Source organism: Charadrius vociferus, unplaced genomic scaffold (genome assembly GCF_000708025.1).
Source record: "Charadrius vociferus isolate BGI_N301 unplaced genomic scaffold, ASM70802v2 scaffold228, whole genome shotgun sequence".
In the NCBI taxonomy this organism is placed as follows: domain Eukaryota; kingdom Metazoa; phylum Chordata; class Aves; order Charadriiformes; family Charadriidae; genus Charadrius; species Charadrius vociferus.
The window spans coordinates 3,264,633-3,276,384 of record NW_009649864.1 but is presented as its reverse complement, the minus strand read 5'-3'; the positions used below and the strand labels follow the sequence as shown (position 1 = coordinate 3,276,384).

Below are 11,752 nucleotides of genomic sequence, written 5' to 3'. Positions count from 1 at the left end.
TGAACCGTTGCGAAGAGAGCTGTCCTTCTCTCTGAGCTTCTGGAAGTTGGTCTGCACATATCATAAAGCTAGAGCCACTGTCCACAGAATTTACTGAACTGCTCCTGCTTCTTGATTCACTTACTACAGAGCAGCCCCTTTTTCGTGTTTCATTGCTCAAGTCTCCCACTCTATCAAAACTTTTCTCCAATAGCGTTGGAGTTTCCACATCATCTTTCACTAAAGAGTAAGAGTCATTTTTCTCACCAACAACTGGAGGGGAAGTAACCATTTTTTTATCTGTTTCCACTGAAGGGCTAGACGAGACAGATGCCACTACTGATAATGGGGTCAGCAATTTAGGACTCGTATCTGTTAAAGGATTTGGCAATTTTGAGTTCACATCTGAAACTGACCAAAAAAAAAATAATAATGTATAAGTACTAGTGTGTCAAATGAGTAAGGGCACAGTTCTTTTTAAGTATTGTAAGAAAAGAAGCTTTATGCAATGGAAAAATATTCTTATTTTGCAACATTTCAAATACGTATATGCATGCACATAATGTAAACTTTATGTAAGTAGATCTATATTAAATCATTTTAGTAAAATCAATCCCCCAAAGCCTGTATAAAATGTCTATTAGCAAAATTCTGAATTTATGGTTATGTATGAAGAATGGTACAGGTCTTTAGCTTCAACTTCTATCATTCAAATATTCAGTGCATTCAGTGTCTTAAAAAAATCAAGGAAAATTTACCAGATAAACCACTGGGGTAATTAGAAGGAAATATACTTCAAGAAGGATCCTTTCAAACTATACTTGGAAGTTAAGATTAAAATAATAAACACATCCGAGAAGTTTGTGAGTAAAGAACTGCTTAAATGACTAACACTATCACTAATATGCAATGATAAGAAAGTTAAGTTCTCTAGCATTCACTGAGACTTCATAGCATATTTACTAGCATTTTGCTAATACAAAGCTAAGATGGAGTATTTTAAATGCCTAAGTAGTCCTTCTGTGAGTGTAATATGCTGCATAATGGTGTTTACAATCTTTATGATTGAGAAATCAGCCAGCACCATCATTAAGGAAGTATCATTAATCTCTTTTAAAGAGAGTTCTAGTAACAGAGACACTGAACTCAGATGGCAACAAATAAGAAAATAAACTCTCAAATTCTTTTTGGAATTGTAGTGAGTATTCTTTGGGGGTTTTGCCAGTTCTTTCTTTTTCATTGCTGGGAAGGCTGATATTTCCTCTGGAATGTGGGTGGTGACAGGTGACACAGAATCAACATGTTCAGGTATCTCCAACCCAGATAATTGAGATTAATCAGTAAAGAGACAACTGCGATCAGGAATCCAGATTGCTTCAGCGTAATGGTTTAGAATAAGGTCTCAAATGCACAGATTGGAGATGCCTGGCTAGGATAATGCTGATTTGCTCTCAAAAAAAGGGAACCATAATTAATTTCTTAATGCCACCATTCTCGCTGCAGCCAAAACAGAAGCTCAAAAGAACACATAAATCAGATGTCTAAATATAATCTGTAGGAACAGATAAGTAACTCTACAGATCCTGGTAGGTTTTTGCAATAACCTGTAGGTTTTTGTGGGGGGTTTGGTTTGAGGTTTTGTTTGTTTGTTTTAATATTAAAAACGTATGATAGGTACCATGTTCCATGAGGTACATACTAAAGTTTGCTAATCTATACAAACCTATAGATGACAGTCCTTCAGGTCTACTTGAAATTCTTATTATGTCTCTATCACCCTTTAAGAGAAAAATCTCATTGTTGGTACAGGACACAGACACAATATCACCATATCCTTCCAAGCCACCAATCAAAGCCTATAAAGAGTCAAAACAGAAAGAAATAATTGGCATCAAATTAACATACGGTTTGGACAAGATGGTGCTCTCAACAAAAGTGTTCACTGGAATTTAATCAATACATATAGTTACAGAATAAAGATATTATCTTATCAAAAAGAAAGAAAATAGAAAAAAGAAACAAGAAAGCACCTTTTACTCATGATGTAGCTCATTTTAATACTAATTTTTATCCCACAGATCTATTAATTTTCTCTGTCCAAATTAGCAGCAACAATATAACGACAACTTAAACAACATAAAATTTGGAAGCAGAAAAGAACCACAGTACAAATGTTTAATACCATTTAGACAAAAAAATACTAGCTTGTATCCGCTTTCATATGCACTTTTAAGACGACTATATAGCTAACAGGTCGCTCTATACCAAATAAAATGTAATACCTGTTTTTTTTGCAGGCACCAACAGTAGTAAAAGGGAAAGAATAAGTAGTTCCAGGCACCTTTTATAGGCATAAAACTTTTTGCATTAATGACTAGATTTTAGATATATATATGCTTTGCTAAGTATCAGAATTTATTATGATGTTAACACCTGGATTGACAGTTTAAATATATTTAATTTTTATATATAATATTGCGAGCTAGTTTGTGAGTATATCATTGCAATGACAAGTCGAAGAGGGAGAAAAAAAAAGTGTTCTTTGTTAGGCTTAAATATGGATTTAAATCACACAAATGCAATGGATAACCCAAAGATAATCTCACGGCATAGCACGGACAAAACCAAGTAAGAGACAAAATACGGACCCACAAGATTTATCTACCTGGTTCACAGTGTCTAGTAAGTAGATGCTGTATTCATTCCAGGTCAGCACCCATCCTTCTCGGAAAAAGCAAGAAACAAGCCCAAGGTGTTTCTCTGGGGAGCTGTAACTTCCTCTGTCAGGTGGTTCCAAACGAGGATACAGTTCAAAAGTTTTTATTCCTCCAGCAAATACATCTTTCAATATGAACGTGGCCTGAACAGTTCCGTGAACATCAGACTTCCAGAGACGAAGCCCAGGTCTGGCAGCAAATAGTGTCAGGTCACTCTGTTTGCATAGGCCAGGTATAAAACATGCTCCATATTTGCCAGTGCTAAAATGCAAATTAAGAATTTATTTTAAAAGCTATATACTTAACTTAGAAACAATTTTTAAAACTAAGGCACAAATTTACAACTGCAAATTTTCAAAAATAAAAGTCTCTTATTAAAGTAGTCAGTCTGAAGTAAAAATTTGGTTACAGTAAGACAAGAACAGTGCTTCCAAACAACAACACTTTTCTCTGAGCTTTAGATGTCAAGACACTACATCTATTAAGCAAATTAAATGACTCCTAATAAGTTTCATAGCCTTAACAGTACTCTTTGTCCACCTCAGAAAGACCCTACTACGCAGTCACCCTTCTCCCAGAATTAATAAAAAACAAGCAAAACACTACAAACTAATGTGAAGAAGCTGACCACCTCTACTTGCAAGAAATACAGAACAGACCTCAACTGTTAAAATCTCGATCTCTCACACATAAAAACACCGTTACAATCACCCAAGAACACCCCTCGTACATAAGATGGTCTCGGTATTCCTCTTACTATTCATAGCCCTGAAAGATCCATTATAAGCCTTTATAGGGTCAATTTCCTCTACTTCCAGCTACAGTCAGTCATGTTGTTCTAAGGGTTCCCTCTTCCTTCATATCCAAGAGAGGTTACACAACATAAGATGCCAGAAACTCATGCAAGAAGCTCCTAGCCTTCAGGTCAACTTGAGTGCTTGCTATACATTTTCCCTTTTAATACACTGAAGTGTACAAGAAAAACTGGGATGCTGACTTGCTTTTTGCATCAGATACTACATCACTCATTAGATGGGCCTGATTAGAATGCTTTCTCACACCAAGTCACAGTAAACCAAGAGGGTCTGTGGAAGAAGTTTGGCAGCGATTTCAGTTTAAACAATGAGAAAACATCTTAAATATTTTTGCATAATAGTGCCCTGAAAATATGATTGTGACATATTTGCAACCAGGTACTTCCGAAGTAGGTAGAATTGTCATTTCACGTTTGAGCACACACAGCTACTGTAACTTTCTATGAACAGACTGCTGTGTTGTATTAATTTCACTGCTTAGATCACTCTTTCTGTAATCCACTCTGAAAAGCTAGACTTAATAGATGTGCCTGCATCAAGATTTTATGAGGGTTACTTTTTTCTGGGCTGTGTTCCAACTTGCTTGACAGATTTCTCTTCTGTGTAAAAAAGTAGAGTCCGTTGTAAAGTAGAGACGAGCAGCACTTTCTGGTTGTAATCCAACTGGACAATTGAAGATGGCTCTTCCAATACAAGGCTGGAGTTGCAAATACCCTTTTAAAGATACATACAATTAACAAGAGTCAACCATTCTAAACAGATAAGGTAATAACTAACACTTCAAAGAAATGAATAAGCCCAAGAAAGAGAAAACAAACAAATGCTTTTGAACTACTGTTGCATGAAGTTCACTTAATGAATGTGGAGTTCCAAGAGAGGAGTTAGATTGTGTGTACCATGGTGGCACACTATGCAATTCAATTTCTCTTGGAATATTAGCTAACGCATTTGTCGTGGTTTGGCTTCAGGCAGTAATAAAGAACCACGCAGCCGCCTGCTCCACTCCCACAGCCGTGGGAAAGAAAATCGACAGGGCAAAACTCGTGGATTAAAATAGTGCAATTTAACAGAACAGCAAAAGGGAAGATGAATCAAAACAATAACACCGATAAAGGGATATGAAGACGTGATTACAATACCGCCGCGAAGCGCACCGACTGACGGGACCCGAACCGCCGCAGCCCACCCCCGAGTGGCGACTGCTCTCCTCGCCCCGGCTAGCGCCTCTTATAGCCCGGGCATGGCTCACATGGGATGGAATACCTGCCCCCTGCCGGCTCCGGGGGGAAATTAACCCCATCCCTGCCGGAACCAGGACAGCACTTCACTTGAAATCATCAGAAACTCTAGGATGCATTTTCTTCCTTCTCCTCCACTGCCAGGGCATACAATGCCGAGACACTCATTACATTTGGAGATGTTGAACCTTTTTGTCAAATCAAATGAGGGACAGTAATAGGTAAATCAGGATGGCTGCTGTTTAAACTTTTCTCCCATATAGAAGTTCAAGTTAGTACTTATTTTGCTGATGTCCCAGGTCTGTATTAATTAACAAGGCATTAGAAAAAATCCATTTACTGGTAACATGCTAGGCCCCCAGTGGAACCCAAACATTGCTTTCATTCTACGCTCTAGACTGAGAGTCTGAATTCTGAAAACAGTACTTCATCATATAGTGAATCGGCAATGACACATCATCCAAAAGTGCCCTTTCCAAACAAAAGATAAAATACTGGCTGAAAGCTGAAGGAAGATATGAGAGTTATTTCAGGTAGAAACGTGATAAAATTAGAAGGATCACCACTTTTTTATTTTATATATATAATTTTTTGAAAAAGGTAAGGCAGTTGTGAAGGATACCCACTGGTTGTCTTGCTGGGTGTGTGCACACTTGGCCAAGTGTACGCAAACCAATGAAGCAGTTCAACTAAATACATGACACTAAGCAATTACTAACAGCTAAATACTTAAACACACAAGTGTTCTTTCAGAAAATTGTAAATGGCAATTAAGGTCTCTATGCTCACCTGGTCTAGGTCCAGGGCAGAGTAGACAATCTTCCCTTTGTCATCTCCAGAGAATAACTTCATTCCATTGGGACTCCAAGCTAAAGCTGTAATGCTACTTTTGTGGATACCAGCAACATCAAATCTCCGAAGCTGTGAAACAATACCAAAACATTACAAGGAGGGGAAGAGAAAATGGAGACACACAGCCTATTCAGTGAGTCTGACTGATAAATTAGAGATCAAGTACAAAAGTGCAGCACAAAAAAAAATTCTAAACAATCAAAAAACCCACCACCAAAAAGCTTAGCCAGTTATTACAAATGAGGAACTTCTCACAAGCATTTATGATTAAATGTATCTTTTGTAATGAAAAGCATGCTTTAAGATTATTGCTTTTATAAGCTTAACATATGAAGCCTAAAACATATTCACAGATATTTCATCAGGCAAAATTCTTTGGGTTTCACTATTATAAAGAATCACAGTAACACTACTGAGATTCACCATATTAAACCTCACAGAAGTTTAGCCAAATGCAAAGATTTACCTGTTTGTTTCTTCCAGGTAATGAAGACACAAGCTGAAAAACTGCAACCCGACCTGAGGCTGTACCAACAGCAACTAGATCATCGAAACAACTCAACAGCTTTACAAAAGTAATAGATTCACACTTCCCCTGTTGAAACAAACCATACATAAAACTCAAAAAGTTAATGAAAGACAAACAGCAGCTCAATTCTGAGCCACTCAACTTGATTAGAAGAGACAAGAGTAAAAGTTAGCATTTACCTCAAAATTATATTTTTTCATCTGGTTTAAATGTCTGCAGTAGAGATAAAGCATTCCAATGCTGCTCCCCACAGCAATGTAGTCTCCATTGGTATCAAGTGCTGTGAGGTATACCACAATAGAGCGAAAGCCTTTTTGGATCTTTGTAGGAATGGCATTTAGAAGATAATATAAGGGACAAAACTCCTTAAATATAACCGGTGAAGCCACAGATGCCATAGCAAGCACTGGCATCAACAATTTTAAGGCTGAAATAAACACATCTACTCGATCACATAAGGAAATCTGAAAGACAAAAGCAAAAGACATGTCATTAACTTCTTAGAAAGAGTAAACGGTTAACAGAAAGCCACCATTTAGCAAGTAGGGATCCAGAAATTCTCAGGTTTTGCTTTGTATGAAGAAAAAACAAGTTAAACTCTCATAGCCAATGTAAGTTCTTTTTAGAAGAATGTTTTTCTTAAGAATAAGCTTATTTCTTAGGTTCAGCCCACATCTGAGGATATAAGGTAACCACAAAATACCGGATAACCACTTTTTCTTGCAGCTGTGAGCTCATCAAATTTGAGTTCAGATGCAGTATTTCTTCTAACTTGGCTAGTGAAAGAACCATAAGGGCTCTGACACTTCACCTATCGGCAAACTCCACCCTCAATCCTCCCAGTGCTGAAAGTATGGGATATTCCCTGTGTTAGCACAGTAAGATCCAAGTGTCAAACGAGTACCTATGCTCCACTCCTTAATGCCCCACACCTCAAGAAAAACCAGGCTGAGAAACAATTCAGAGCTACATCTGCTATATTCTCAAATAATAACAAAAAGATAAGAATAGTGTGGGAAGGAAGGGGCAATGCAAAAATGAAAGAAATCCCAGTTTGACAGACACAGGAAAATATCCATGTAGCAACTGAATTTAGAAAGATAAGAGGCAAACAGAAAAAAGTACCATATGCCCATGTTTCCCTTTATGGTTATGCAAATAATTCCATGTTGACAAGTGACACTGTACATGTACTTAGGGGACAACTCTGGTGTCTTTCTAAGAATAATGGAAGAAGGCAAACAGAATCTTTTCTTCAAGAAAAACATGTAGTCAGAGCTCATCATAGTAATAATGTACTGGGATCTTCAGAAAAAGCTGATATGACTATGATGTATGTAAAAATATTTTAAAAATTTAATTAAACCCAGTAATTTTTCTCATCATGGGGTGACCAGCTTGACAAGAACATTTTGCAGCAGTAGCTATTCTCCCCATGGATGACTTCCTATTGTGGTTTGGGCACTTCAGAACAGGAAAAAGGAAAGAAACCCTCACTCCTTGAATTGTATTTTGCCATGAGCAAGTTTGATTAACAGAATGGTTTAGAATAACCAAAAATACCTGTAGTTTTCCAAGACAAGGATTTTAGATTTCTATAAAGAAGTTTTCTATGTTTTTTAAGCCCGTAACATTGAAGATTTTATTTAGCCTCAGTAGAGCTATAACTTTCTTAGACAAATGAAAAACAGAAATATGACAATTGAAGTTAGAAACACTTCTAAATGCTCAAAATTATTCTGTAAAGTATTCCTACCACAATTTGTGTGATATGTCCTATTGTGTTGTCCTGGTTTGAGGTAAAACAGGACCAATTTTCTTCAATGACTTTACTTTCCAGCTGGGCTGCTTCTAACTACTGAAATTAGCAGCATATTGTACAGATGCTGTTTGCTCTCAGAGTGATAAGACCTATGATTATAGCTGATGCCAAGGAATGGTATGCAGAGAGGTTCTTGCTTGTACTTACTGTTCTAACATCCAAGGCCAGATAACTTTGTTGTGTGCCCTGTTGGAGGGTTGGAACCAGAAAAGAGTAGAGGGGTCACACCTGCAGGGAGGAGGGGACAGGACAGGTGACCCAAAACTGACCAACAGGATATTCCATCCCATCTGCCTCATGCTCAATATAAAAGCTGAGGGATCAAAGGGTCAGCCCTCTTTCTTCAATGTCCGGCGTCCAAAGAGGACTCTCTCTGTTCATTTGCCTTTGATCCTGAATCCAGATCGAGAATCCAGTTCCCGTCCATCATCGAGTCCAGACTGGGACTTCCCCAGTGGCAGCTGGTGACCTGATCATCATCCTGGGAGCTTGATTTGGTTTTGTATATATTTCATTATTTTCTTTCTATTTTATTATTAATACTTCTAAACTCATAAGTCTCTCTGTCCCTCCCCTACCTCTCTCTTTGAAGAGAGTTGGGGGGAGCATCTGCCAGTCCCCCAGTGACCGGTTCAGCCCAAACCCCGACATGTCTCTAGTTTTTATTTCTCTAAGGATGGAGGATGATATTTGTTTGGCAGCTTCACACATTGCTTACAGTGTACATCAACTAAATTGGAAAAAAACATAGCTGCTGTAGATTAGTATCTCCATTACTGCAAAAAGATCTGATGTCTCAATTTTCGAACTATTTCAGTTATTGTCCAAGAGCATTCAGCACACCAGCTTTGGGCCCTGCAACACTTGCTGTCAACATACAATTCCACTAAATCCGCACGGATTACTTCCATGGCATTACCCATTCAAGCCCATGTTAGACAGGACCGCAGGAATAAAGATTGGTTAGTGGACCCATATTCTATCTGTGTTACGAAAATTGCCAGTAAATAAGCTGGCAGCAGTTATTAGATGTTCTTAATTGTGATAAGTTTTAATGCTTGCTATAGCTTAGAAATTAATTCCACTCTCCTCCAGTGTTTACTACCTGTCATGACATCTATTTCATAAAATACCACAAGGATTAGCTGATTAATGTGTCAAAACTATTTTTGAATGAAGAATTCCTTTCAGAGACGTCTACTAAGTTAACAGGTAACTTCAGTGCATTACCAGTCTTTTACAATATCCTCGCACACCATCTATTTCCTATCTTATATTTTAGGTCTCTTGCTCTTTCTTTCAGCATTTACTATCTTCTGTCTACAGTCAACTAAATAAAAAGAGAACCCACTGCTAAAGTCTCTTGCTTGCTGTTCTAAACATGCTGCTTTGACAGTTTAGTAATTTTACTAGCTTCTGGTCTTTTTTTCCCCCTTTTTTTTCCCCAGAATAAAATAAAATCCATTCTTTGTTCTGAATCTCACATATACAAATCTTCTTCTGTCTAATCTCAACTTCTACCACTCCCCAGCTACTGCCTCATGAATTTCACATATTTTGTTTTTTAAGTCCCCTTTGTCACTCCTACAATTCACATCTGTCATCATCCCAAGCTGCTCCCATAGCTGGAACCAGCTCACACTCCTCAGTTGCCAAAGGACTTTGCAAGTCCTCAAAATTCATCCTCTCTCTTAGTTTCTATCACTTATCCTTCTAGCTCAACTAAACTGTTAAAAATGTAATAATTCATTATACATGATGGAATTATGGAAATTTCTATTATCCAGAAAAGGACTATTACTCTTCCCTCTACAAAAACCTCATCTGCAACCTGATGCATGTTTTGTAAGTTTACACTTGATTTACAAAGAGAAAAAAAAGGGAGAATTTGATAGGGTGTCGTCCCCCGTCCCCCCGTAGAAAACACTGGGAGGAATTATTTTTTGTCATATACCAAGTTAAATTTAAAAAAATCTGCTGTCAGGTTAGGGTTCTCACTCTTCAGAAAATTTATATACAACCTTACTTCAATGTTTTCTGATGGCAAAGTTGAAAAAAAATGAAATTAAATTTTGTTCTCTAACCCATTCACGCTGTACAATCAAAAAAAGTATTAATAAACTGTAATTTCTTGCCATCATACACAAATTAGTTTCATCTTGGGTGGTTTATAGACTAACAAAACACTTGTACTGCTCATGTGAAAACATATAACTGAAAGCTCAAATCATCACTCGACTAAAAATACTGCTCATTAAGTAATTTTAACTACACAAAACAAATGTATGAGGACTAGAGAATTGCAATGTGGCCTATATATTAAAAAACTCTGCACAAACACCACAGTTCTGTGGTTTTGCGCCTAAAGTCTTCAACATCACCCTAATCACAGTTGTGTATCACGTGTAGTCTCCTTCTCTTTATTATCAGCTTTAGGATTATATGCTATATGGTTTTCCTACTTCATTAATCAAAGGCAAACAGTGAATATAATCTGTTTTCTCAGACAGATTTTGGAATTGGACGCACATGTTCACTGTGTCAGCCACACTTACTGTGAAGTACATAACAGCTGTATAGGACAAATCAGCTTGTGCTAAGCAGCTATCCTGCAGCAGAGATAAAGTAGAGAAAAATACCTTATGTTGCACATCAAAAACAATGACCAGACAAAGGGAGTCCTTCCTTCTCAACTCACAAAGTTCACAACAAGCTTTTAGATACTGCACTCAAGGCCATGTTTTGAAAAGCAAGCTTTATTTAAGTTTTCTCTGGTCTCAGAAACAGGAACGAGGTTCAATGCTGCCTAACAGAGGCAACTAAAGCAGGAGATAATCCCATGGTTAAACAGACAGGCAGTGGTTAAAGGTTCAGTGCCAGGGTATGCCACGGATTGACCGCAGGAGATGAAAGCTGTCAGTGCATCTCTCTGAGCCCAAGAGTCCTGTCTGTACAATAGGGACAACAGCTCTGGGGTTTTTTTAGTCTTTGGCATAAAAACTCAACTTTAAGCTCTTCAGAGTATGGACAAACTCACTTATATGACCACAGCTAAACACAACACTCTCTGTTCTAAGATAGATCCTGCCAACTGAAAAGAAAGCAGTTTTATTTTCTAATACTTGTCACATTTTCAGCCAAAGGAGCAGGCTACGTGATGGCCACATCTCCAGGGCTTTTCACAGCACACAGCTGCCAGGCAGAGGGGAGAACGCAACCGCACACCCTGGGAAGAGCAGGAGCATCCTGCATCCTTCCTGCATCCCCTCTGCGGGCAGAGGGCCGGGCAGCACACAGGGCACGATTACCAGATTAACATCCACGTCACTTTATGCAACTCATGAGACACTCAGAAGAGTTTCCTTTGAAAGAAAGAAAGAAAAGAAAAACCCAACCAACCACAAAAAACACAAACCTAGGCGACAGAGACGGAAAGGACTGAAAAAGGAGCACCTGGGGTCCCTGCCCGTGCAGGTACGCCACCAAGCTTTACTCTCACGGTCTTGGGGACATCCAGTTTCTCCAGGACACCTTCCTTCCTTAAATACCCTTCGATATTCTGGCAGATACTTCAAACCGTTCCTTCCCAACACGCTGTTTTCTAGCACTTGAGGAGCTGCTCCTGACAGGGGGGCACTTGAGCAGCTGCTCCTGACAGGGGAGGAAGAACGCAGCCGGCAACGCCGCCTCGCCTGAGGCTTTACCTCAGCTTATACCGGATTTAACACCTAACACCCAGACCCGGAGCCCCAGACGGGCCGGGGAGGGGGGAAAAGGGGGGGGTAAGCGACGAAGCCCCT

At 38.6% G+C, this 11,752-nt stretch overlaps 1 protein-coding gene across 1 annotated transcript in view; it reads right to left on the bottom strand.

Annotated features, from left to right (window-relative positions):
* The window catches only part of TECPR2 (tectonin beta-propeller repeat containing 2), a 38,909-nt gene extending 32,366 nt beyond the window's left edge, over positions 1-6,543 (bottom strand). Inside the window, 8 exon segments of the mRNA XM_009891051.1 lie at position 1; positions 3-384; positions 1,703-1,835; positions 2,645-2,957; positions 4,068-4,225; positions 5,539-5,670; positions 6,068-6,196; positions 6,310-6,543. The exon segment at position 1 is cut by the window's left edge and continues 73 nt beyond it. Of these exon segments, the coding sequence (XP_009889353.1) occupies position 1; positions 3-384; positions 1,703-1,835; positions 2,645-2,957; positions 4,068-4,225; positions 5,539-5,670; positions 6,068-6,196; positions 6,310-6,543 (1,482 nt within the window).
* Positions 6,544-11,752: the final 5,209 nt, after the last annotated feature.